Source organism: Archocentrus centrarchus, chromosome 12 (genome assembly GCF_007364275.1).
Source record: "Archocentrus centrarchus isolate MPI-CPG fArcCen1 chromosome 12, fArcCen1, whole genome shotgun sequence".
NCBI classification, from domain to species: Eukaryota; Metazoa; Chordata; class Actinopteri; order Cichliformes; family Cichlidae; genus Archocentrus; species Archocentrus centrarchus.
Genome location: NC_044357.1, coordinates 7,035,141 through 7,062,946, shown reverse-complemented (window position 1 = coordinate 7,062,946; position 27,806 = coordinate 7,035,141). Strand labels below are relative to the sequence as shown.

The window sequence follows — 27,806 nt, the reverse complement described above, 5'->3', positions numbered from 1 at the left end:
ATACAAAGAACGAAAGACATCAAAGGGTCGTGGGGGTACCAGGCTACGACAACAGCAATAAAGACAAAAGGTAATGAAAGTGAATGGTTACAAGAACAAAACGTCACTCTCCAGGAGATGGGGAGCTTCCTGGTGACAGGTCACACCTCTCATACAAAATTAAATGGTCAGGGGAACAGAGATTCACATTCACAGCTATGTGGGGGGCTTCCAGGTGGCCTACAGGGACTATTTACATTGACACTTTCGTATATCACAATATGGTGTAACTTTGTCTTTGTTAGCAGCATTTAACACTGTGTTGTGTTTTTTTAAATCAATGGACGACTGGCGATTTTCTATTTTTTTAAGTGCACTGCAGCACTCTTGACTTTGGGAATAGCTGCTCTATAGTAATGTATCATGGCATCATGCTGTATTTGATGATCACATGTTTTATTAAAAATTGAAACTAAAAAGAAAAAACAGCTGAGGTAGAGCATACTAAAAGACTAATACAGCATTAAAATATGTACTAAGAGTAAAAAAACACAGTTGTACTTAATTAAATGTATTCAAATATTTGTAACATATACACATGAAGGAGAATGACTTCCCCGTGTCTCCCCCCAGCAAATTCTTGGGATATGATGACTTTGTTATGGAACTATCCATGCTAGAATTAACAGAAATGTCCATGATGGTACAGAGAATAAACTGCAACTTTACAGAATTATCCATATTGAAATTGACAGAAATAACTGTAAAATGTCTGTAGTAAAATGAATAGTGTGTGACACATTTTCAGTGGATGTTAAAAATAACTCATTCTTAATCCACAGAGTTTATTATGATATCGGCCCACCCTTTGCAGTTCTAACAGCGTCAGCTCCACTGGGAAGGCCTTCCACAAGGTTTAGGAGTGTTTATGGGAATTTTTGACCGTTCTTCCAGAAGCACATTTGTGAGGTCAGACACTGATGATGGACGAGAAGGCCTGCCTCTTGCATTAGCCGCAGCTCTGCTTCACACCACCTGGTGGGACTTGCTCTTTAAGTTTGACTGTTGCTACGACTCCAAATGTTTCTTCAAATTTGACGTAGTGTTTCTGAAGCTAGATAGCACTTTGTCACCAGCACAGAGTGCACAACAGACCTCGATAGTGTCATCTTTAGCTGACAAAAACTCAAAATAGTGCCTGTATTTCCAGCTAGAAAACGCACACCTCCCTCCATTGTTTACATTTGTGTTGTTGTGTGCTATTTTTGTCCTCATGCTGAAAACGGGACTTAATTGTTGCATCAGCCAGACATCACTCCCCGAGATGCAAGAAGAAAGCAAAAATATAACTTTTTACTAAGGCAAATGACAAAAATAGTAACACACAGTGACTTGGATAAGTAAATTTATTCTGATTACTGGACTGCAAATAGTTAGTTACAAAGTATCGCGTTACTGACATCACTGCTCAGCATGGTGTCCAGTGCCTTCTTAAAAAAATTTAAAGAGTTTGATGTATTTTTTAAAAGCTAACAAAATGAGAATCAAATTAACTAATGACGAGTAACTTCGTACTCATCAGCTCACACCAGAAAGTCTATTTGTAATGAAGTGTAAATGCTGAGATAAAAACCTGTTTTGTTTCCTTTCAAGGCTCTGGGAGTTTAAATTGGATGATTTGGAGGAAACAGAGGCCAAACCTCTTCTGAAACTGGTAAGACTAGAAAGCTAATGAGACTTGTAGTAATTTGTAGATTTTTTTTTTCACTATGTTCACAAAACCTCAAAAAAAAGTGCACTTTATGTGTTTTTGTTCCAGGTGTGGGCAGTGAACGTCATTAATAAAATGAGGGATGTTGAGTTTCAAGCCCGGATGCTCCTCAAATTTCCAGAGGCCAGACCTCCTACATTTCAGTGAGTCGCATTTGACAAGCAATCATAACAGTTCAACTACCGTGTTTCACTATTTCTGGGTTTAAAACAACACATATAACCTTAAGCTACAGAAATCCTAAACTCCTCAGCGTGGTCAAAAATTACATTGCGATCTTCAAAGAGAAGCAGGAGGAAACACAGGCCTCCAGACTGCTCACTGCAGAAGAAGTGGTGATAGAGGTAGTTCCCCGAGTCCTGCAGGGCTTCTGGCAGCTTCCTCACTAACCCCTCTTAAACATGGCATCCCAGAGTCTGAGCATACTCTCCACTAGTCTTACAAAGGCCACTTTGGATAAGGTCTCCAAGACTGTCACAGCAATGGAAAGCCAGGCCATCTTCTCCTGCTCCATCAGAGATGACATGGTCCAGACCATCCTGACAGAACTAAGAGAGCAATTCCCACTCCACATTCTGCTCGACAGCATTTCAAATTTTGCACCAGTGCTGCTCACTACCATTGCTGCTGTAGCAAAGAAGCACATTTGCAAGCTCTTTCAGCCCCAGATCCCCAGCAAGCTAGATTGTCACACACCGGCTGCTCAAAGCCCATCAAGAGTTCAAGATGGCTTAAATATTACTGGAACTGTGGAGAAAACAGCAAGTCCAGAATATAACAATGATGTAATCCCACCATGTTCTGCATCACCCCCTGCTAAACCTTGATCCTCGTCTGATGTTCAGTCCAGTGAAGAAACCCCTGTTGAATCTCCATCCTTGACTGAGGTTCAGTCCAGTGAGGAAACCCCTGCTGAACCTGAGGTTCAGTCCAGTGAGGAAACCCCTGCTGAACCTGAGGTTCAGTCCAGTGAGGAACCCCTGCTGAACTTCCATCCTTGTCTGAGGTTCAGTCCAGTGAGGAACCTCCTTCTGAAAGTCTGCTGATGTCTGAGGTTTAGCAGAGTGAGGCACCCCTTTCTCAAAGTCTGGAAATGTCTGAGGTTCATCCCAGTGAGGAGCACTCTTCAGAAATTCTGCCAGTGTCTGAAGCAGGCCCACCAGTTTTCAGTGTCATAGAGAACTCTGAAGAACCTAAACTTAAAAAGAAATAGAAGAAAAAAATGGGGTTTTTCCAGAAACTCCTCAGAACTCTGTGCTGTTGCTGTGTCAGTCCCACAGCAACAGACTGATTATCTTTGTGACTCCTTTCACCCCCTTTTCTTCCCTCTGTCCTTCTATCAAAATACAAATTCTCTATAACAAGTTCTCAACCCCAACCGGTCGCGGCAGATGACTGCCCCTCCCTGAGCCTGGTTCTGCTGGAGGTTTCTTCCTGTCAAAAGGGAGTTTTTCCTTCCCACTGTCGCCAAATGCTTGCTCATAGGGGGTCGTTTTGACTGTTGGGTCGCCTTGAGGCGAATGTTTGTTGATTTGGTGTTACACAAATGAAATTGAATTGGATTGAATTAAATTGAATTCAATCCAATTCAATTTAATTCAATCCAATTCAATTCAACTGGATTGAATTAAATTGAATTGAATTGAATTGGAATAAATGTTAACATTGCTTCACATCTGCTGTATTGGAAATTCTTTGCATTGTTAGAGTCCAGAATTAAATTCTGTTCATAGCAGGACATCAGTGTATTCATCAGGACTTGGAAACATGAGTAACATGAGTAAAAGCAGCATTTACACTCTGCAAAGCTGTCCAGATGTCTGTTTTACAGTTAAGTAGAAGTTTGCACGATGTTTGTCTAGTGATCAAATCCTCAGCAATTTATTTAGGAACAGAGCTCCATCAGTCTAAATTAAAACTATCAGCATGAATAAAATAAAACAAAAAATGCAAAGCATGGAAAAAACAAAACAAAAAATGCCCATTTAGACAATGATGCTTGTTGTATAACTTCAAAGTTTCACTCATTAATTGTTACTTATAGAACAGCATGTGTGAAACAGATGCCTGTTATGGAGTCACAATATCATTTGGTGAATTTATTATTTGATCTAAAATTGAAAACCCAAATTTAATCTTTCACAATCAAAATCTTCAAATCAGAAAGCATAACCACTTGGGTAGTTGAAAATATGCAGAACTTTGCGTATCGGGAAAGAAACACAAGTTCCAAAAAAGATAAATTGTTTTAAGAGTCACTCCATGGAAATGTCAGGTTTTCTGTCCATAGCCTTTACAGAAATGTTAAATTTGAATAAGACTTTAAAGGTTCAATCTGCTGATTTGTTAAAACAAAACAAAATGTTATTTGAAAAGTTATAGCTTACTGAAACATGAATTTGACAGTTTTTTAAACAAAAAGATTTTTACTGTGGAAGTAGGCGATCCATTCACAAACAGGCGAAATATTTTCTTTCGGTGCAAAAACGTACCAACACAGGGACAGCTGACTGTGGGGCTGAAACCCTCAATCCTCCACTTGTTTCTGCATGCGGCAAATTGACCTCTATTTATTTTCAGAGACATCAGGGTAACATCCCAAAATCTGACCTGCATCCACCCTTTGCTCAGTGTCCTCCTCAGTCATGCTGATCAACACGATCGCTGCAGAAGCGCTAAACCGAATCATTAAACTGAGCCAGCTGTGCACATTTAAGGCCAGGAAGAAAGTGCTGAAGCACTCAGTGAGATGTACTAACATCACCATGGGTCATATGGAATGCCCAGAGTGCCAAAATGAAATAAATGGATAAACCATTAAATGTGATAAAAATGTGCATAAACAGAATTAATTAAATGATTAAAATAATAATAATATTCATTTCAAAACATTTTACACAACTGAATTATTTTATGGTTTCTGTGCTGCAGGGACTCATAAATTTTGGTGGCAATCTCAGTGATCAAAGTCAGGGGATGAGGCTAATGACAAACCTACCTTGCTTGGAACTGAGATGCCATGGATGAGGATCTGATCTGGATGTGATTGAGGACACTGATAGGCAATATGATAATAACACTTTTAATGACAAGATAAGCACTGCTTACAACATGGCTGCCTGCTTTATTGTCATTTCAGAGGGTAACAGGTATTTACTGTCAGTGACCTTTAATGTAGGTGATGTTAGGGATTATTTTTTACTCAATGAATAAAGGAAAAATGTTTAAAGGTAAACTCCAGTAAATTAATTAATAAACAGTGTATCAACCAAATAATAAACAATTAAATAATACATTAGACAGGGAGCAACAGATCTGAAAGTATTAGACTAACTTCTGTTTCAGTGCATCTTATCTTGAGGACTGGCCATAGAACGTACAATTAAAACATCACCAACGTCACCATGTTCTGTCATTAATCTGGACACGATTTCTCTGTACTGATTAAATTAGAACATCAGGAAGAAGATGTGCTTATGACTGAGAGGGATCTGGGTCATGAAAAACCAGCTTGAACAAGACTGAATGACAAAGGACAACTCATAGTGCCCAGAGATTGTTTATGTTTAGATAAGAGGAGGCTGTCAGTATAAAAATGTTGTGGTTAGACAGGAACACGGGCTCAGAGAGAGAGAGAGCACACACACAGGCCTGTCTCTTCTGAGTCCCCACATGCATGTGTGTATTTTTTCTGATTCTTTAATACATTAAATGTCTTACTTTTTTAATTAAAGTGCTTCAGGTGTCTTCCTTCATAAACAACCTGTTTACCTTTTTTGGACACAGGAGCTGCATCCAAGTTCGGCACAGACAAGTTTTTATTATCCTGGCTGGAAGCTTGTCTTGTTTTGTGTGTGTCACACTGTATTTGTGTACCTATAGATTGAGAGGCCTTTACTCTGCCAAGAGAATTATGAAATGGAGACCCGACTGAGGGTTTGATGTTAAATTGTTGGTATCTAGGGTAGACGCCAATTGTAGTGATGCAGCTGACTTGACTGGCAGCACTGTGTGCAGCCACAAAGTAGCCTAGAAGTGTCTCCTTCGAGCCGGAGTCGAACCAGCGACCTAAGGATTCCTGGCTTGATGTTCCTTACAGTCCTCCGCTCTACCAACTGAGCTATCAAAGGGAGCTGCCATCTTTCTACTGTTTGGCGAGTGTGACACCGCTATGTGCAACAGGAAGTCATGTCTATGAGAAAGAGAAAGTCTTCTCATGTCATTTCTTGCTAAGTAATAAAAGGAACCCTTAGACGGTTGGTTTGACTCCAGCTTTTGGATTTTACATTATAGTTTCAGTTTTTATTTTTGGTTTAATGCTTAGTTTTAGTTAGTTTCAGTATTATAATTTTTCATACTTAATCAGGTACAAGGTTCAAGGTGCAAAAGTGACTATTGTGTAATGAAAACTCAACAAAAGATACCCTTTAAAGAAATATATTCAACAACCAACTGTTCACAAGACAGCAGCACTACATGAAAATGTGTAATATTAAGGACACACATGAACATCAACAGGGAGAAACAAAGAAAAATATAAAGTTCAAAATTCAATAAATTCTACAGTAAACTCCCAATAAACTTCAGCATCAGTGCAGTAGATTAACAACACCTACATGTGGTGTTTGACAAAAACAAACTGAACACACTTTGAAGAAGTCAAAGCTCAAATCCAGCTGCATCCTGATGTTCTCGCCACCTGATGCTGCTTCTGTTTTGGAGCCAGCTTGGTTAGATGCTCGCTAATTAGACTTGCAGGGTCTTTGCGGCCTCTGTATACAACGTACGGAGGTGGCCGACCTCATGTCCACATTTATGCTTGTGTAGCTGGATTGTGTGTGTTAATTACCTTGTGTTTGTGTGCTTGTGTTTTATATGCAGTGCTGGCTGGAACTATTTTTTGGTCCTCGCTCTTTGTGCTCAGTTTTTTGGCTGCAAACATATTTGTCCCTGTTTTTTCACTTTCTTCATTCCCTCACGTCCATTCCGATAGTTTCAGCAGTCTCCCTCCAGGAATTTGCTGCATTTGTGAGTCTAGACTAACGCCACGCCAGCTAGCTTTGTTTCACGGTGTGTAGAACAAACAGGAACTCCCAGAAAGCTTAAAGCCAACCAAACACATCCAAACTTTTCTGTTTTTTTCCCCAAGACTGGGAAAAATGAAGCCAACTGAGCCCAAAGACAGCTGTGTGTGGTTATCACAATAAACACAACATTTGATCTCAGTATTTTTTATTTTATAAATTGGTTTGTGTGTTAGTGAATTAATAAAAAACTTTAACAGGCTCACGGATGTTAACAGAGTGAAAATAGTCACAGCTCGCTGTCTTTAACAGTCTCAACGTTCCTCCAGACCATGTGTTGATCATAATTATTGATAGTCAGGTATAAGCAGGAGCTTTGTTTGGACTTGTGCAAGGGCGTGCCTGTGTCATTGTTTCATTGAACAGCATTATCAAGATAACAAAACTGGCCAGCAGGTATCACTGTGCAGATGGGTTTCAGATTGTTTAGAAACTTCGATACAATTCCAGCACAAATGCTTCGAACGTTTCAGTGTTTCACAAAACCTCGTTTTGCCCATCACTATTACGAGCCGTCTTATGAGTAAGGTTAACTTACCTCTGGGGCTGATCTGGCTGGTAAATCAGACTAACCACAACTGGATTCACGCAGTGTAGATAAGTTATAGCTAGCTGGTTGACCTTAGCCCACTTGCTTATTAACATTGTTGCAAGCAAAAAGCTGTCTGAGTGGATGCTTTCGGTATCCAAGGGACTAGCAGCCTGTTGCAAAAAAAGAAACCTACAATCTGTCCCCATACTTTTAGCTTAATCTATGAAGATAATGCAGTTTGACAGGAATAAAATTGTATTTTTGCACCAACAAGGTGATTCTCAAAGAACTATTGGCCAAAAACTTGGGATATCTCAGCACCTGTGACCATGGAAGAGATTGGAACACTGAATTCAATGATTTGTATGTGTGAGTGAATACTTTTGGCAACATAGTGTCATATTGCAGTGTTGTGACAGGCAAGGTTGGATCCAAATGCAGGACTTGTGAACTGACCCCCCCACAAAAAACAAAACGCAGCTTTATTGCTGGTTACTCAGGGAATACAAGGAAATAAACAATCTAACTGACCAAGAATCAAAGAAAATGCAGAACAAGAACGCACACTGCCTAGAGGGGACGACGTGACAAAGAACAGAGGAAAAACTAAGTGCTTATACACACAGCTGTAATTAAGGGCATGAAAAACACAAGGGTACATGGCTGAAACCAATCAGGGGAAACAAACAAAGGAAGCTAAACTAAACACAATGAATATGAGACAAGGGATCAGCAAATTAAAACCGGAAATACCGAATACAAGGCGTGAGGCAAGGAGACAGGAACACAGACATGACATCACACAGAAAGACAGGCACACCAAGGAAACGCAGACACATGAATGAACATAATATTAGGGACAAGACACCAGAGGGAGGGAACATCATACTGAGGAAGACACAAGAGAAAGAACTTAACTAAAGCACAAAGAATTGAGAACACTAATAATATGTTCTCAATTCTTTATGCTTTAGTTTATATATAATACATTTCACTGTGAATGTGGCAAATAAACATTATCTTATTTAACAGGAAATATACCAATATAACCACAAGACAAACCAAGAATCATTCACTAAACGAAACCCCAGAGTCCAAAACACACTGTGCAACTAACCCAGAACCAAGAGATATAGTGTGTGTGTGTGTGTGTATATATATATATATATATATATATATATATATGAAAATGGCTTTGTTTCACTGCCATAATAGTGAAACAAAAATACCTGTATATGACCTTTGGTTAAATTGTTTGCTTTTTAAAACATTCTTGTCATCTTACTGTTTCACTGCTCATACAAACAAACAGACAAACAATACAGACCTCGAACAGATGTCAGTCGTTGCAAGAAAGCTAATTTAAATCAGTACAACTCATTTCCAAGATGATTTAATCTCTAAATCTATTTCAAATTCAAGTATGTCTGTCATTTTAAAATGGTTGTTATAAAAACAATAATTTTATGCGTTTTATTTTGAAAATGTTGGTATATCTGATGTCATCACCACGCGACAGCATCCACGTTGACGAAATATTTTGCAACTCCCACGTCTTTAAAGCGTTTTTTGTTTTGTTTTGTTTTGTTTGAACACACCCACTAACATGTTTGTTTTCCAAACGTGTCTGACTCTCAGTTATTTTTCGAGGACTGCGCTCACGGTGAGCCGCTCTGTCTGGTCTCACTGTAACCGTTCAGCCTCCCGCAGACTCTGTTCCGCGGCTCCGACACGCGCGGCCGGGACCGGGCTGCTCTCTTCAGAGGACCCGGGAACTCTCCATCATCTGTTACCTGCTTACAGGTGCACACCGCGTCTTAGCAGTTGCAGGGGACTCTCGACTTCACTGAGTGTCAGCAGTGAGGCTGTGGGGCAGATCCACTCTACACACTATCATCTCGTTTACACGTGCAAGGTAATGCAGACACAGCTGGAACAAGTCTGTTTTTCTTTCCCTTTTAAAGCCATTTATCTGACACGCAGGTCGTTTCCTGTTGGCAGGTTTGCTCCACCAGGTCCATGCAGAAGATCTCTAAGCTGGCGTACCACAAAGGTGTCGTGATAGTCACGTGTCCAGGATGCAAGAATCACCACATCATAGCTGACAACCTCAACTGGTTCTCCGACCTGGAAGGGAAGAGGTTGGTAGTGCTGTGGACGCTTCACTGATTTAAAACAAGATCCAGACCGTTTATTGGCGCCTATATTTTCGAGTCATGTGATTAGTGGCTCACTGATACAGCTCAATAGATTTGCCACCTATGATATTATAATAATAAAGTAATAAGTGTCCCAGAGTAATTGTAAAGCAGTCTGATCTGCTGCAAAAAAGGAGGGAAGGCTTTAACTTTACCTTAAACATATCCCTGGCATTTGGTTCTGTGTCTGCATGCAAGAGCAGCATGAATCTGCTCATGGATTAATCATATGAGGGTTTTACCTTAGATTAACCCGACCAGTTTATCAGTCTAGTAAAGGACATTATGCCAGTTCTGTCAGATTAAATTGTTTTACTGTTACTACTAAGTTTTAACTGTTGTTTAATATAACAGCAACATCATAAAATAATATCTGAGACAAGTCTGAAGTGCAGCAGGGTCTCTGCCGGGTGGTATGAGTTGAGATGATCCCACATTTCTTTGGAGTGATCTGTTCAGAATGCACAAGAGAAATTCATATCTCTGATTCAACCATCGACTGCTGCTTTAGTGCATTTCTGAATAATTTCCACAGTGTTGCTTTTTACTGCAGAAACATTGAGGAAATCCTCGCTGCTAAAGGAGAGACGGTGAGGAGGGTTGAAGGAAGTGCAGCTCTGGAGATAGTGGTGGATCGGTCCAAAGAAGAGAGGTCCCAGCGGCCTGAGGAAAAGGAGGAGTCGGACAGTGACTCGGAAAAACGATAACACTGTATCTGTACTTTTTATATTGTAAAGTTGTCGTGTTTCATTTATTAATAAAAGCGAGTGTTTTTAATTGATTTCGTTTTTAAGTTATGATGCATTTTGATCGTTTTGATGTGCGCGATAAGCTCTGACAACTGCAGTTTAAGGAAGAATCGTTTATAATTATTTATACAAACATTTTCTAACTACCCCGATCTATAATGTTTAAAAAATTAAATGGAAAAAACAAAACAAAAAAACAACTTCGCTCCAAATGGCCCTGCGTAGATTCCGTTGGAGCGACAAATCTCGCGAGATCTCGCATTGCTTCGTACCATAGAAATACAAATACGGTATATGTGCATGACAGGTAGTTCTCAGCTAAGCTAGCTATATTTTGCAGTCTCTCGAATTGACTGCAATGGACGCTGTAAGAGCCCAGGACGAGGCGGACAGGCCGCGACATCGGCCTTTCCTGATCGGGGTCAGCGGAGGAACGGCCAGCGGCAAGGTCTGTTATTAAGCCGTGTAATTAAATGTGGCGTAGCACCCCCGACTAGCTTTGCGTAGTACGGTAATACTAGCATTCATCAAACCGCTAAAACAAATGCTCGCCCGCTTGCACAGGGGATACTGATATTACTCATGATTACATGTGTGATGTGTTAATCTTGCTATATTTGTAGCGCCAAAGACGCGTGTCCTACTAAATAGTCGCTGTAATGAAACTGACAGCCAGGAGTCAGTTGCTAAACATTGAACTTAAGTGCTCTCCTGTTGCTCAGGACATCACCACTAACAGAATTTAATTTTGTGCTTTAATTTGATCAGAGACTATATTAATAGATGAGTAAAATATTTTATTTTTTTCCCCGGCCATAGTCGACAGTTTGCGCCAAGATCATGGAGCTCCTGGGTCAGAATAAGGTGGACCATCGCCAGAGGAAGGTGGCAATCATAAGCCAGGACAGCTTCTACAGGGTCCTGACTCCAGATCAGAAAGCCAAAGCACTTAAAGGCCAGTACAACTTTGATCACCCAGGTAGGCTCATGCTACAAGCCTCACTGTTTCCTGTCAAACCTCAGAGTGTTTGTGAGGTCAGTCTAATAGAGGTGTTAATGATTCACCTATTACCTTGCGTAATAGTATGCATATGTGTCTTGTTATGCTGCTATAAGGGTGGTATTAATGATTAAAAATGTTAAGACACAGTTGTTGCTGTATGATCTAAATTCTGTAGTAAATGCAAAACTGCTTTAAAAACACAACAAAATAAGGAACAAAAAAAAAAACCCCAAACCATTAGACAGATAACATGTGACACAGAAAATCCTGACATGATGCATCGTGTGTGATGTTTAGATTTTATTTGACGGAGGAGTTTGAGTTGCTGTTCCTCAGAAGAGGACAACACGTGGACTGGAACCAGCGCTTTAGTTCAGACTGCTTGTGTTAACAAATGTGGGTTTACTGGATAGTGCTGTAGGCAGGCTTTGTGAAAATTATGCTCCATACATGCATCATATTATGTACTTCACATATTTATTTGTTATGTTTTGGCTTCAGATCCTGGCTGTTCTATGCAGTGAATCAGCCACATGATTCTTTTTCTGTTTAATGTCTTGCAGAGGCATTCGACAATGAGTTAATGTACCAAACACTGAAGGACATTGTGGAGGGGAGGGTAGTTGAAGTGCCAACGTATGACTTTGTCACCCATTCCAGGTAGGAAGGAAGCTTTTCATGCTTCTAAGCTCTGATTTAAAAAAAAAAAAAAGTCCTGTGTCCTCACCTCTTTTTGTGTTTACAGGTTGGAGGAGAGGATCACAGTTTACCCGGCGGATGTGGTCCTCTTTGAGGGGATCCTCGTTTTCTACCCGCAGAAAGTGCGTGACATGTTTCACATGAAGCTCTTTGTGGACACAGATTCAGACGTCAGACTGTCTCGCAGAGGTATCGAGGTCTCCTTTACACACATTTGTGACGCAGCATGCGAAAACCAGGCCAGGTTCAAACTTTTTCATGTTTTCTGAAATTTAAAGACTTCCAGGTTAACATGCAAAAATACAGCTCTCTTTTTTTCTCTATTATTTTTTCTATTAATTTTTAATTTGAAGATGTCAAACTGCTACTGTTGCTTTTTAGTAATGATGCAAATAGATACTCACTTGTAGTATGTTTGTAATCCATATACTCCTGGGTGTATGTGGCTGAGCTTGGTGGGCATTTACCCCTCACAGCAGAGAGATTTGCTGCACAAGGATTTTGGGTAAATTAGTGAATTATTTGCAGTTTGTGCATTAGAAACTGTTCAATAAACTGCATTTTTGGACATACAGTGCTGTGCAAAAGTCTTGAGCAGCCCCTCAGCCAGACTTTGTTGTGATTATCTAAAATGGGCTTGAGCAGAATTTTCCCCCATTTTGACTCAGATGTTGATCCACCTGACAATACCATCTGGAAAGTGTCAGACTGACAGCACGGTCCAAGCAAACCTGGATAGAAAAACACACAGTGGAACACTATCAGTCATGGATTGGCCTCCCCAGAGCCCGGACCTCAACATTATTGAAGCAGTGTGGGATCATCTCGACAGAGAACGGAACAAAAGGCAGCCAACAGCCAAAGAAGAGCTCTGAACGTCCTTCAAGAAGCCTGGAGAACGATCCCTGAAACTAATTAAAGAAAGTACAAGAAAGCTGCCTCAGAGAGTTCAGACTGTGCTGAAGAATAAAGGCGGTCACACCAAATATTGACTTCCAAGCTTGTTAGAATTGTACAAACTCTGTTTTTGCCTTATATACTGTATTTTCATTTATGTTTGCACATAAATCACTGTACCTAGCTCCCATTTCCCAAGCAAAATATAAAGAAACAAAGGGTGGCAGCTCACACTTTTTGCACTGTACAGTAGTTTTAAGAGGTATTACAGTGAAGTTAATATGACAAACACTAAGTATCTGGAAGTCCGGGTGTTCTCACGTGTGTCATCGCTTGGCTGTTTTTGTGAGCAGCCAGGATTCTCTGTCTCTGCCTTTGGCCGGCTTTCTGTGTGCTGCATCACATTTTCACAGCTGATGCCACCATATATCCACTGTTTGACACCCCCCCCCCCCCCCCCTTTTCTTTCCTGTAGTTCTGCGAGACATGAACAGAGGGAGAGACCTGGAGCAGATTCTCAGTCAGTATACAACATTTGTCAAGCCGGCTTTTGAAGAGTTTTGTTTGCCTGTAAGTATGGCGGTCAGTCCTGATTATGTGCTTATTTTTCAGTATCCTAATCTGTTAAACAGAGAGAAATAACTGAGTCAAATCTTTGTGATTTCCAGACTAAGAAGTACGCAGATGTCATCATTCCAAGAGGGGTTGACAATATGGGTCAGTGCTTTTTTTCCTTAAAAATAAATACATAAATGCATAAATAAGACTTTTTTTTTTTCCTTTCCTTATTTCCATCAGTGGCCATTAACCTCATTGTACAGCACATCCAAGATATTCTGAATGGTGACATCTGCAAATGGCAGCGTGGGTCCATGAATAGCCAAGGACGTGCTTTTAAACGGGTCATTTCTGAGCAGGGTGACCTGCAGAATGGATCCGCTAACCCTCCAGGAAAGAGGGTCCTGCTGGAACCCAGCAGTCGGCCTCACTGAGACGGCGCGGATGCATCCCGGATTTGATTATTATAGGCTTTGAGCTGGAATTGCTGCTACAGATTTCTCTTTTTTCTTGTGCAGAGTGGGTCAGACACACTCTGCATTATTTTAAAATATTGCCCATAATCACATTTTGCAACATCTTTCCCATTTAACTGTAATTATTGGTGCATTACAAGAATCTTGAATAAGTCTTTTTTTTTTAAATGAGCAGTCTTCCATAATGGTTTGCATTATTTTCAGTGTTAAGTCGAGTTGTGACCTAATTCTGAGACTGAAGGTCTTATAGTTGAAGATAGGAAGCATTTATGTACAGTAGATGCTGATATATAGTCATGCTTTTGCACTTGGAGTGACCTTACTGTTAAACTGATGCTTCTTTGTTGCTTTCAGATTAATACAGGTGTCTTGTACTTTTATCTTTGAAATCCAATCAGAGCCAGATGTTTCACCGAGTTTCATATCGAGTACTTCTTTTTCATTATTTAATACTGAATCTATGCCTTAATTTGTTTTCCACTCACCATTTCTGTACAATAAATGGAAATTGTGAAACTTCAAGTGTCGATCGATTTAAGAAAGGCGGGGGTGGGGAGAGCTTGTGACCAACACAGTGTGTATAGAAAGAGCTGTTTGTTTTTATTGGAGTTTGAGAGCACAGTGTGATGTGTTGGTTTTGACCATTATCCCCAAAAAGGAATTAAAATGATTTACTACAGCACATTTTGAAACGACAGACACACAAGCCACAGAGGACTTCGGTCACACACGGGCACTCTTTCACACACCGACGTGACTGGGACATGATTGTGATTGCCTGATGGTTCTCTACACTTGAACACGGCACTCGATGATTCAGAATGACATACATAGATCACAGCATCTTTAGTTATTTCTCTTTTTGTGTTTTTGCTTTGCTCTATTTCTTCTTTTTTTTTAGTGCACGTGTATGGCACTTGGGAGAAGCTAAGGTCTTCTCATAAGCATAAACATCCTTTTTAAGAACAAAAGGAGCACTGTATATAATACATTTCATAACCATACATGATTCTTACACAAAAATGTTGCAAAACAGGTTCCAGTCTATAATGGCCATCCTCTTTTTTTGAGTCCAAATCCCCCTCGCGCCCACAGCAGACGCTCGGGTCTGCAGACTGCCCGTAGACGTCAGTTTGTGGCCTGCTGCTGTTGAGGTTCTGCTGTTTGAGGGGGACTCTTGAGTCAGGGAGGGGGCTGCAGAAGATGACCGATAAATGGCACATACATGAGGAAGAGGAAGGAGCGACTTGAGAGTAATGGACCATTCAGCTCAATCCCACGCGCACGCACATACACACGCAGCAGCTCCACTCTAAAACAGAAAGCCCAGGGAGCAGACTTTGGTCATTTCTGTAGTGTCTCCCTGTCCACTCTGATTCCTCACCCTCCTTGGCACCAGGCTACCCCTCGTCTAAGTCACAGATTCTCTCCCCATCTAAATGCCGGAGCCAAAGTAATCCCAATTATAATCTCCCAGAGCAGCAGAGCTCTTTGTAAACCTCGACGACGCTTCAGTTGCCCGTAGTTTGTTCTGGATCCACCACAGTGAGTCTCCCATTAGCTTCCGCTTGTCTCTCTTTCAGTCTGTAGTAAAGTGGAGTTAGTGTCATGAAGCACAGTTGGAGGTCAGTGTCGGCGGCCCCGCGGGCCCTAGGTCTTCTCCTCGCGGTCAGTCTTGCGTCTCGCGATGTTTCTGGGCTTTATCTTCAGCGACAGCTCCCACAGGGCCTCCTCCGCCAGGTGATCGCTGAAGTCGTTGAAGAAAGAGACGATGTCTTCGTTGCGCTTCAGCTCATAATGCCTGAAGATGAGAAGAGGTAATTCATTACTGAGAAAACCAAACAGCCCATGTGGAGAGGACAGCTGATGTTTTATGGCATTAAAATTTAATGGAAAACAAAGCAGGAATGCATTAGAGTTCCTTCCAGTGGTAAACGATGATGAGATTTACTGCTGTGATTGATGTGTTGATGTTTCAGTGGCTTCCTATTAATTCCCATTTATTCCTGTGGACTTACACTTGCTGGAAGCGCCGCATGCTGTCCAGAATGTTGAACTGCTGCCAGCGTTTAGAGAAATTGACCTTCCCGTCAATCAGGTCAGGGTTCCCCAGGTGGACGAAGGTCAGGTCCTGGAGGATGAGACCCCTGCGAAGAAGAAATAAATGAATGAGTCGTGGATGAGCACCCATTCTGATGGGTCCAAAAAAAGAAAAAAAGAAAAAGCACATTTACTCACAAGTACGGGATGCACGGGGGCTCCACTTCAGCCAGTGCAGCTCTGTACGCCCTGAAGGAGGAGGAGCTATCGATCAGCGTGCAATACTCCTCCAATCCCTGAGAGAGAAGATTAGGGGAAGTTTAGTAAATAACACTCATGATACCTGAGGAGAATTTTTTTCATTTCTTTTCCTAAATTTGGAATCCTCTCACCTCCGAGGTCTGTTTCTGCCACTCCAACCTCCTGATGGGGGCCGAGTCCAAAGCAGATAGTATTGCCAAGTAGGAGTTGAAGTTATTCAACTTTCTTAAGTGCTGTAATAAAAATAAATAGAACTGTTAAATGCTGTAACGGGAAAACTCCTGAAGGTCGAGTTTTTAAGACTAAGCCAACCTTCATTATCTTAATGAACTTGAGAAGCAGCTTCTCTCTGTCTTGGGCTTTTTCTTGCTGAATTATCAAAGAGCGAACCCTACAGGAGAAACAGGGGCGTTAGCATTTATTGAGACAAGATGGTATGAGAGGAAAGCCACAATTTTCAATTACAGGGGAGGAAATGTTGAGCTGAGTATTACTGTATTTGATGAGGTTTGGGTTTTGTCTTACCAGTAGCTCATGTTGTTAAAGTGCTCCGTGAACTGCGTCAGGTTCGGACTCTTCTCCTCATTTTGCTCCTTGGCCCAAAGTAGAACTTCAGGAATCTGAAGAAAAGCAAGAGGAGGAGAGTAGAGAGCAAAGTTGGCATTGATTATGTGTCAAACCACAAATAATCAACAGATAAGTGAGAGGATCATCACTGTACCTCAATTTTATAAAAAAGTTCAGCATCAAGAAGTGTGAGCTGATCAGCGATCTCATGACTACGAAAGTCGTGAAGTGTTCCAGGCCTGAAAAACAAAAACACAACAACACTCAAATCATTAGCTGGCGTCTTCAACTTTATTTTTCTTTTTGCATTTCAGATTTGGTGTAGAGATAAAACTCAAATCCCCAGAAAGAAACTTCTCCCACTTCCCCATCTGTCTTGAAGCTCGATAAATCATTAAAATGTGTAAATTGAAGGTTTGGTTGTCACATTTTATTTCACACATTTATGGCCATCGTTATTTTTTTAATGGAACGTCCACACAGGAAGCGACTAGCAGTGCTACTAAATTAAACTTTCCTCGACTTCAAGGGTACGACTGAAGTGGCTGCCAATTAGAGTGCAGGATAACGTTTACTGACAGGGTGGCAAATACACAACGCACAAGTGCCAGAATTGCAGTTCTAGTAAAAAAGACGGACACAGTGGGTGCTGGATAAGCCTCAGACCATTTCCTGAGTGTCACTGCAGAGTCCAGAACCAACGGGTGATGTCACTGTGGCTATGTCCATCTTTTATACACAGTCTATGTTTCAGCTCATTGCAAAACACTTATTTAAATGGAAACTATGGCGCTCTGAACACCCTGTTGTGGTGCACAGCTGAGCCACTGACTCTGCCTTTTTAATATAGCAGAGCTTATACACACATAGCTGTTGATTGGGTAAGCCTTTTGACACAGCTGCCAAATGAGAGAAAAACTGTTGCCCAATCTTTCACACCACTTCAGGGCACATCTTCAATCCAGAAACCACATCAGGGTTCACTCCTCTTCTCACTTCCCCTCTTTACTTAGTGCTAACTCACATCCACTTGTCCTCTGCCAGACTAATGCTGCTACCTTCCATTGCCCATTATCATTCATTTGCCTGATCATCTTCACTTTCATTCAAATTACTCTCCCATTTCTTATTTTGCCTCAAAACACTTAAGTCACACAACTGGTCAACTCATTGTTAATTCGTACAGAGAAATGATTTCATGAAGCCCTCTGTGTAGAGGAATAGTTGCTTAATGAAGTTAACATGGATTCTAACATTACGACATGTCTAAGTACACAATGCTTTACTCCCCAAACATTTAACTGCAGGCGTTATATCATCTGGGAATCATTATATTGGTTTAAATTCTATGACTGCAGTCTTGTGGTTTCTGATTGCAAGTCTGCCAGGCACCGAATCCAACCCTGTTTGTTATCCTTAAAGGTACAGAGCTATAAGAACAGCTTAACAGAAGCACTGCACTTTCCTTTAAACCCATCCCACACAAGCCTCAAAAAGAGCTGACTTTCTAACTCCCACAGTACCTTGCAGAGACCCCTCGTGCTGCGAGGGGCTTGAGTGAGTTAGTGTAACGCAGCAGCTTCTTTTGCTCCACTTTATCCAGGATATTCTTGCGGAGCACACGGGCGAGACTGAGTTCGCCATTACACACTAGTGTGAACACCAGGTCCATGAGCTGTTTCAAAATGTCCTCGGTCAGTTCGACCAGGCTGGAAGACACAGACGGACAAAAAGAAAATGATTAAAAGCATTCCATTAACTATTACACAACAGATGGTCAGCTGGGTAACTTGTTAGATCTAGTTTTTGGTGAATTTAAAAACCAGGTCCTCTGGCTTTTAGATTGCAGTACCCATATACACAAATAAAACCATCAGAAGGTAATAAAAGAGCACAGCACTACTCACCACAGCTCATCCACCACACGAACCAGCACGAAGAACGTGTTCTTGCTGACTCGCTTCTTGAAGGTGTCTGGACTGTGGCAGAACGTGGTATATGTGCTTTGTGGTTAAGGACAGTGAAAACAATTTTTTATGAGGAATAAAAAAACAAATGCAATGAATGAATGAGTCATCATTCCACCAGGGACATCTTGTAGTAGGGTTAATGCCAAAAATAAGTAAAAATAAGACAGAGAGATAGATAGATACTTTATTGATCCTGAAGAAAATTAGGGCAGTAAGTCTATAGACCGGAAAAGTAAAACCTCACGGATGGACAGACAGACGGACGGTATGACGACAATATTTCCTGCTTTATTTTGTGTGAGGATAAAAAGGTGATCAGTTACACTGGTCCTCAAACATGCACGTCCAGTTTTCTTACTAACACCATATCTTGGATGTGCTGCACTCATCAATGTTACCCATCGATTTTAGAATTGATTTTAAGATTGAGTTTTAAGGCCCACTCTGGACTCGCACCAGAGATCTCCAGACATCGCGTGTGCCTGGTCCTAACCTAAGTTCCTCAGCCAAGGCTCTGCTGGCTATCCCACAGTTCTCAGCTGAGAATCGAGGGTGATCATGCTTTTCCTATCAGGGCGCCCACTCTGTGGAACAATCTCCCTGAGGACTGAGACTGGCGAGCTCACCATCGTCTTTTAAATCCCTCCTAAAAACAAATTTTCATAAGCAGGCCTTTTCTGGGGCTCCATTTTGATTTATTTCTGTTACCCTTTATCATCTTTTCCTAGCGATCATTTTTACTGTAATTATTGGTAAGCGTAATGGCAAATGCGCCACATTACTTCATTACAGTCGAATGACGTCTACACATTTCACTAAAACTCAAAGGAACGTGTGCGTGACACAAGACTGGTTTCTTCTCTCCGCTTTACTTTTCTGTCAGCCTCACTGCCTTGTATAAACAATGATCATCATTAGGCAGTAATCACTGTCATTACTGTGCTGCTCATTAATTCCTGCAATAAAAACAATAGAGCTGTGGCTAACTTATCAGATGATGATACGCCCAATCTGCTGATTAACTGTTCAGTCATTAAAACATCAGAAAAAAAAAAAATACAGCTTATCACAATTCCCACAAGTGGGTTTGCAGTGATGCAAGTCTGCAATAAATGAATAAATACAATAAAATAAGACTAAGTAAGACTTGATTATTAAAACATCTATTAATTTGTCAAAATAATAAGTTTGGCCCTTCAAAGTAATGTGTTTAATGTTCAGTGGGGTGCTAAAACTTAAATGCTTTGAGTGAAGAACAAACTTGGAGAGCCTGTCATTCCGATTGTAGCTGCAAAAATCTTCAAGGTCAAAGTTTGTGGCACGTGCTTGACAGTGGCGCACATCACAAAAAGCCCTCATAGACTCAGCAATAATTTAAATGTCTATATCCATCAGCTGACTCATGGCTGAATACTAGCTCTCCATCTACAGATGCTTTTAAGTGAAAGCCCTGAAAAGAGCACGGATAAACAAGCCTCTCCTTGGTAAATAAGGATTAAAGTAAGAGAAGCAGCCCTCTGCCAACAACAACAACAAAAAAAAGCAATTAAGCTCAGAGTGACACGTTGAGTTATTTGAAAAGGATATCTGTAGTGTAGCTTCTTAATGAGGTCCTCTGGGGTTATAAAAGTCCTATACGTAGTCAGAAAGGCTTCACAGTACAAAACAAGATCTGTCAAGCAAGAACAGAGGAAAAGGCAGCATATTTCAGTTGATGTGCACCCAGTGTTTTAAGTTACCTAATTAAAGCTGACAGCATGTCGTCAAATGTGAAGGCTGACACGCTGCAAATAACTGAACCACAAAGAGATGGAAGCTATTTAAAATACTACTTGGAGAAAATAACACAGCAGCCAAGCTAAAGAATCAAATTTAAACAAATACACATAAATCTGTCTTTGACTCGAATGTATACGCAGAGCTGTCAAAGCTAGCAAAACAAATCTGTGCCAGTGACCCAGAAGCACAGTGACATACTGTAACATAACAACTGTGATTCTGTACATGTGCTGCACTGTACCTTTGCGGTCTGTTTCTGTAGCGTGGACTAACAGAATGTCCCCTGATCCGGCACGGACGTCGGGGCCATCGTCATTCTGCGAATATTAAGTGGCAGGCGAGGTGCGACAGAGAAGTACGGAGAGGTGGATGAGAGTGAAAGGAGGAGGAGACGAAAAGAGTGGTTAGACTGTGTATGGAGTGATGCAGTCTAGCCCGAAATGTAGCACGTACATTTGCTTCCCCAACCCTCCCCGTCCTGCACCAGCTCCTCTGATGACGAAGAAAAAGTCTGATCTGTGTGTGAGAAAAATCACTTCCACTGCAATATTTCTTGTACGACACCTCTAAATCTCACCAAAGCTATAAACCTTTCCTCCTTACATTTCTGATCTCGCCCTGTCTCCTTTTGCAAATCATTGCCGTCACACTGCCCCTAACCTTGCAGAGTGGCAAGCAGCATTTTCACACATCTGTATATCACACTGCACCACACAGGACAAAGGAGGAGGAGGAGAAGAAGGAGGAGGCAGCAGTGGACTAGTGAGTTTCAGTTCTGCAGTTCTGGAGACTGACCTCCAGAGGGCAGCCATGGCTGCTGGTAGTGCTTCACCGGATCTGATTTCACATCTGAATGACTCATGGCGACCTTTACCCTGAGCTGGACTAACAGGATGAAATGTGCTTTGTATGCTCGTGCTGCTGCACAGTTCTGTTGTCACAGATTTCTAAAAGCAGTACACAGCTGTTGGCTTACTTCTTGTTTTAGTGTTATCCTGCTCATGATCTCCTTGTGGTCTATGAGCGCAAGCTCATCCACATCTTCTTCATCGCTCCCAGCTGAATCGATCGCCTTTTGCCTCCTGAAAAACCACGCGCACAAAAAACAACCATCATCACCCACGTTTAAAATTCATACTACATGCTACATACGAAACAACATCGACTCTATTACTTTCTTTGAAACTCACAAAAACAGTGCAAAACAGATTAGGCAATCATACACATTTTCTATTTAATTTGGAGATGTATCACATAACAGCCCATACCTTTCCTTATCCAAAGCCTCTTTGCTATTGGTAGATGGCACCTGAGGGGTGGGGTCTTGAAGGACATCATCAGCTGCGATTGTTTCCTAATTAAGGGAAGGGGAAAAACCAATAATCAGCTTCTGTAATGTAGGTTATGAAACATCATTGATGAATGACCCCATGCAGTGACAAGAGGCTGCATGGCTGCTGATGACATCACATGAACCACTAAGACCTCATGCAACTTGTTGGCAGAGCGGAAGGTGGATGATTTGTGTTTATTTCTGGGTTTACAAAGGATGTTGTCCCCATTAGTGATGATGCAGATAAGGTGTAAAACAAATGCAGCTTTCCTTCATCACGAGAAAGGAAAAAACCCAACAGATGAGACCCAAAACAGAATGACACCACAGGGGAGGAACTCACTCGCACTGGCGGGGGAAAAAAAACCGCAAATACAACCACACTTCCCATACACTGTCTCCTTTGTGGTCTCTCTCTCTCTCTCTCATTTACACAAACCTCACCCCAACATGCCTTAATGCACGCCAAATGCACAAGCTGGCCCAAGGGAATCCAAACACAGCCACACACACACACACAAACTTGTCACACATGCACAGGTGCACAGAGATTCTTATGGGGAGTGTTACTGGAAAACTGAAAAGAAGCAAACCACTGAGAATCACCCCCCCCCCCCCCCCCCTTTTTTTTGTGGAGCAGTGACATGTTAGGTGTTAGACTGGAACAAGGTTAAACACTTGTTACACTTGAAGCGCAGCCAGAAAGAGAGACAGCAATCATCAGCCAGGCATTCACAACAACATACAGATGGACATCTTTTCCACAGACACCAGCCAGAGCGCACGAGTCCCTTGCAGGCAAACCTATAAACCTGAAGTCATGCTCAGTCAGGTTTGGCTGCATTCACATTCCATCTCAGCATCATCGCTCCAGGAGGTGAATCAATAAAAGCTGCTCGGTGTGCAACAGATGTGAGAGTGACATCTGCCAACCTTGCTTAAAATCCCTCGCCGCATCTGAATTGATTCATACCCTGAAGTGATGGGACGTGCAAATGGAATTGACCTTTCACCCGTGGCGGTCAGCTACTTACTCTGAGGGAGAGAGGCAGCTCCCCATTGGCCTGGCTGGATGAGTACAAGTTGACATACTCTCCCTCCCCGCCCTCGTCATTCGCGCTCTCGCTCTATGGGAAGAGAGGAGGGACACAAACCGAGGCGTAAGGGCAGCGGAGAGTGTTTGCTAAGGGTGGAGCAGACGCCAAGTGAGAATATGTGGCTAAGGAGGAGAGACAGCAGCTAGTTGAAGTCTGGCATTCTACAGAGGGATGGATTTTCCAGCTCTGCGCTCTCATGACCACCAGGTGGCACTGGAGTGCATTATATATAAACAGGTAATAATATTTACTGGCAAGAAGAACATGCAGTGCAACATGCTCCACTGGGATTCTTTTAGGACCAATAATCAGACAGCAGACAGCGTGTGGGCAGTGATAATGACAACAAAGATACCACTAGGAGAATGAGTCACTATATTATTATATGAGCAACAATACTGTATGCCAAACAGCTGTGATCTAAGACCAATCTGCCAGGGGAAGGGATCCAGCATCACATTTTTAAATCTGTTTCACAGAGCTGGTTCATAAGTATCCTGCTTGTGCTTCCAACATCTGTCCTTCGTAAGCTCACCGCTGAGGTGTGGAGAGAGTCAGTGAGAGAAGACTCAGAAGGAAGACAGACAGCCATAGAACCCACTGAGCCAGCCAGGGAACCGTTGGGCCCGCCCCCGCTGCCATCCAGAATGGTGGCATTGGTCAAGGCAACCTGGTCCAAGCTCTGCGATTGGTGGAAAAGAAAGAAACCAACAAAGAAGACAAAAAAAAAAGAAAAAAAAGACAGGACTAAGAGATCAGAAAGAAGAAGGCAGAGCAGGTAGAAAAAGAATCTACACAATGGAAAGAAGACATGGAGAGGGGTGTGTGTTCACCTCATTCTCCAACACCTCCATTAAACCTTCAGCTATGGGAGTGATGTGCCTGAACATGAATTGTGCACACACACACACACACACACACACAAAATCAAAATGGGACTAAACACAACATAAAAATTCCCAGTGAGCTAACACTGAGGATAAAAAGAGGGAAATGTTGAACGGCGACATGGATAAGCTCGCATCGGCTCTTGGTATGTATGTGTGTTTTGACAAGAGATGTCTAAATGTGTGGTAGCTTATGTGGCCGGCTGAAGAGATGCCTGGCAGCAGTAACCTGTTTTAACATGTTGCGCATAGCAGCCCTGTCTCAGCATACCAGCACAGAGCGGTGCAGACACAGATCACTGACAAACACACAGACAGATGAAAGCGCGTGTTCATGCACAGCCAAACAGAAATTGGAACTGAAGAATCTCATTCTTCTTTTACTCTGCAACGCAAATCTTGAAAATTCACAAACTGTGAAATTCCTCTCTACTCCTTTAAACATCATCCCTCTCAACATATGCAAAGCAGCTTTCCTGGAAGGCTTTCCTTCCACCTTTGACATTCCCCCCCAAAAAACATCATGCCCTGAGGATTTGAGGAATGCAAACATTCCACAGAAATGAGCAAATGGGAGGTGTGGAAGTATGCATGTGTTTTTTTTGTTTTGTTTTTTTTTTTTGGGGGGGGGGGGGGGGGGGGGGGGGGGTCACAGCATGGCAGTGAGAGGGCCAGAGTTAATAGTCAAGAGCCTTCACGCTGGAGGATGAAGAAGAAGTGGAAGGAAGAGCGGTTGAAACAGAGGGAATGTGTTTTCCATCAGATCCATCTGCTGCTGCTGCATTCCATTGGAGATACCCTGAGGGTGATCCACACCATGTCTCAGCGTGCCTCACACACCAAGGGGTCACGATGGGTCACCCCTCCTAAAAATATTGACCAGAATGCTGTAACACATAGCCAAGTCTACTATGGGGTGCTAACTTGAACACAGCACTGATTAACCACAAGATGACCCTTAAAGAAGAAGCTGCTGATGGCTGACATGAAACCAAAGGGCTGACACGCGAGCTGCTCCGTACCTACAGCTCGACTGAAAAGAAGAAAAGGATAAAATGATTACCTGCAGAGGAATGCTTCGCACACAAACACGCAAGCTTGGCTAGTGGGAGGCTGCACACGATCACGACAAATAACTGCAGATACTCATTACCACACAAGGCACACAATATTAAACAATATCTAATATCTCAGCAAAAAAAAAAAAAACCCACCAAAAATCACACAGTTAAAACAAATGCACACATGGATGAATGTGGGAGCCGCACAGCAAACAAATCACAAATGCTCGAGGGTCATGTCGGGAATGTCAATGGTGCAGGTGTAGATGAATAGACTGCATTTACATATGGAGCACGCGCGCGCACGCACACACACACACACACACACACACACACACACACACACACACACACACACACACACAGAGAGGTCAAGCCACCCCTGGACCGGTCCAGGACCACACAGCACCCAGCCGGAGTGGAGAATGGGAGTGTTCGGATGCGGGGAGGAGGGGGGCAACTTACCGTGGGTGTGGTCATGGATGCCTGGCCAATCAGGTAGGAGTTAGAGACAGACATACTGAGGCCCAGCCAGAGCCCGCCTCCTCCATGGCCGCTACAGACGGCTGGAGGTGGCAGGAAAGAGAGGAGGAGGAAGATGAAGAAGGGGAAGAGGAGTGGGAGGCCTGAGAAGGAAACAAAGACAGAGAAAGAAAGAAAGGATAGAAAAAGAGAGGGAGTGAGAGTGAGAGGGGATTCAAAGAGGGGAAAAAGGGTGTTAAAAGAGAAAAAGAAAAAGAGGGGACAGTTGATTACACTAGGAAGCAAGACCGTATTAGAGCAGATTTAATCAAAGGTCAGCAGTGGAGTAGTGAAGTTAAAGTGGTGAAAGCTTAGGAGGTTTTTTTAGTTCAGCTGAGAAACATCAGCTCATCGGCTGCAGATGGAAATACAACAGAGAAGGGAATGAGCAGACTACTGCCGCTCAAATGCGTCTGATTATGAATCTACTGTATTGTGTTTTCCTAGAAAACCATAATTACTGGAGGGACATGTGATGTGTGCAGGTTATACAGATTCATATTGACTGTGACAGCCCAATAAACCTTTTGATGTCCTTAGCTTTAAGGGCTTTACAGAAACCAGGCCAGCTACAACATGCTCTAAACAGAGCCAATATGATCCGCTCTAGTTTTTTTTTTCTTTTTTTCACCCATTTCCTTATCCACACAGCCGCTGAATTGACTTTTTTTTTTTTTGCAAAGCCCTGTAAAGTTGCCAAAGCGTGTAAGCCTGGAACATGGGTTTATGGAGGAGGCAAACAGGCTTATTCCACTGGGCCACGAGCTCATCAAGTCCAAAACACGAGGCCAGATTAGGCCTAGGGGCAGGAAGGCAGAGATGAGCGCGGTCCGACTGTATGCGCAGACAAAAGAATGATAAAAAATAAAAGTTGGGCACTCTGCTCAAAATACACAGTTGTTGGTGGCAGAAAGGGGACAACGCACGAAGGGAAGGGGAAGGTGGTCTGGGTAGGCAGCTATTCAGTCACAAAACCTCGTTCTCTCTCTACTGTACCCTGGAGAAACATGTCATCTGTTTACTGTCCACAAATGTGCAGTCACATTTCAGGACAAAAGACAGTTGTGTTTCGTTGTGAGGACCCTGCATCTCACATGGAAATGTGGCAAAAAAATGTGGATTAAAATTCAAACATTTTCACAGCTACATAAAAACAAAAGCATCTAAAACTCAGCTGATCCGCTTCATCGGGACTGTGTCTTCCCAAACCAATAACTGCAATTAAACTGTAATTCAAAAGCCTTTAAACTGTGACTGGTGCACACAAGCATGTGTACATCTTTTGTACCCAAACCCCTCTTATTTCAAAGTAGTTAAGAGAAGCACAGAGATAATAAGAAAGATCACATGGAGAGTAACCAATGATGTTCCAACTTCAGCAGCAAATAGTGTGCCAGTGTAAGAATCTATTACAGATAGCAAGAAGCTGCTTGATTGCAGTGCGCCCTCCCCTTGCTACGACTTATCCTATTGTGTCTCTTCCACTCTCTCCCCACTGACTCATTGTCAGACGGTTGTCTCAATTAACCCAGACGCCGACCCAGATTTAAGATAAGTGGTCTGGATCTGATGTGGGACTGATAAAGGCAGGTCTTATCTCCAGCTAACGACCAAACACCTCCACGTATGCACAGACGTCTGCTGTGGCTACGAAAATGGTAAAGAAGAAAGAGAGTAGGAGAGCGAGAGAGGTGGGAGAGGGAGTCAAATAGGTGAGAGAGATAACAAGAGAGGAGGAGAGTTGAAAGAAAATTGATGAGGATTACCGCTGGAATGTACTTGCAGCATGCATTCTTTCCCACTCTTTGCTTCCTGCCAGCAGGGACCACCACTGCAGATGCTTGTTTGTACTCTTCACACGGGCACATAACACTTTTTAGCAATTCAAGGTGTAATTTCACAAATTACAGTTTCATCAACGGAGGCTTCATGGCTCTAAAGATTTGCTCTAAACGAACCTGAGCAATTTCAGGAATTTAAATTACAGCTTTGCGCACGCGGCCCAAATGAAGGAACCCAGCTATTTATCTGCTCCAGCCTTGAGAATTTATGAGACGCGACAAAATATCAAATAAACTGAGGTTGTGGCCCTTTCAGTGGAGCGGTTTCTTACCAGTTGTCTTTGCTTTGGCGGCAATGCTGGGGGCTGCACCGGCTCGTGGACCGAGTCGGTGCTGCTGAAGGAGTCGTTGAAGCCGTAGACCTCCTGGAAGCGCTTGTTGCGCTGCTCGTAGATGCTTTCGCTCTGTGGCATCTGGTAGAAAACGGAGGGCTGCGGCTCTGAGTAGTCTTCCACAAACTGCATGTACTGAAGGACTGGAGGAAAGAGATTGAATAGATTAG

At 42.4% G+C, this 27,806-nt stretch overlaps 2 protein-coding genes and 1 non-coding gene across 4 annotated transcripts in view; 1 reads left to right on the top strand and 2 right to left on the bottom strand.

The window, feature by feature from the left end:
* Positions 1-5,790: 5,790 nt before the first annotated feature.
* On the bottom strand, positions 5,791-5,880 carry trnay-gua (transfer RNA tyrosine (anticodon GUA)). The gene is given in 2 exon segments: positions 5,791-5,826; positions 5,844-5,880. It is a non-coding gene; the product is annotated as a tRNA-Tyr (tRNA).
* A 4,266-nt stretch (positions 5,881-10,146) lies between these two features.
* Positions 10,147-14,057, top strand: uck1 (uridine-cytidine kinase 1). Of its 2 annotated transcripts, none has more exons than XM_030742192.1 (7): positions 10,147-10,275; positions 11,133-11,292; positions 11,880-11,976; positions 12,062-12,204; positions 13,388-13,482; positions 13,581-13,629; positions 13,711-14,057. In XM_030742192.1, the coding sequence occupies exons 2-7, from the start codon at positions 11,154-11,156 to the stop codon at positions 13,902-13,904; spliced, it is 717 nt and encodes a 238-aa protein (XP_030598052.1). In that variant the 5' UTR covers positions 10,147-10,275; positions 11,133-11,153; the 3' UTR covers positions 13,905-14,057. The 2 variants fall into 2 exon arrangements, with proteins under 2 accessions (XP_030598052.1, XP_030598051.1); XM_030742191.1 differs by lacking the exon at positions 10,147-10,275 and adding an exon at positions 10,396-10,761.
* A 143-nt stretch (positions 14,058-14,200) lies between these two features.
* The window catches only part of rapgef1b (Rap guanine nucleotide exchange factor (GEF) 1b), a 38,301-nt gene continuing 24,695 nt past the window's right edge, over positions 14,201-27,806 (bottom strand). Inside the window, 18 exon segments of the mRNA XM_030742190.1 lie at positions 14,201-15,747; positions 15,965-16,093; positions 16,185-16,282; positions 16,379-16,480; positions 16,560-16,638; positions 16,773-16,867; positions 16,969-17,053; positions 18,338-18,523; positions 18,722-18,814; positions 20,372-20,456; positions 20,805-20,880; positions 21,540-21,645; positions 21,832-21,917; positions 22,931-23,023; positions 23,529-23,675; positions 25,407-25,528; positions 25,531-25,567; positions 27,577-27,779. Coding sequence (XP_030598050.1) covers positions 15,597-15,747; positions 15,965-16,093; positions 16,185-16,282; positions 16,379-16,480; positions 16,560-16,638; positions 16,773-16,867; positions 16,969-17,053; positions 18,338-18,523; positions 18,722-18,814; positions 20,372-20,456; positions 20,805-20,880; positions 21,540-21,645; positions 21,832-21,917; positions 22,931-23,023; positions 23,529-23,675; positions 25,407-25,528; positions 25,531-25,567; positions 27,577-27,779 — 1,973 coding nt within the window. The 3' untranslated portion in view covers positions 14,201-15,596.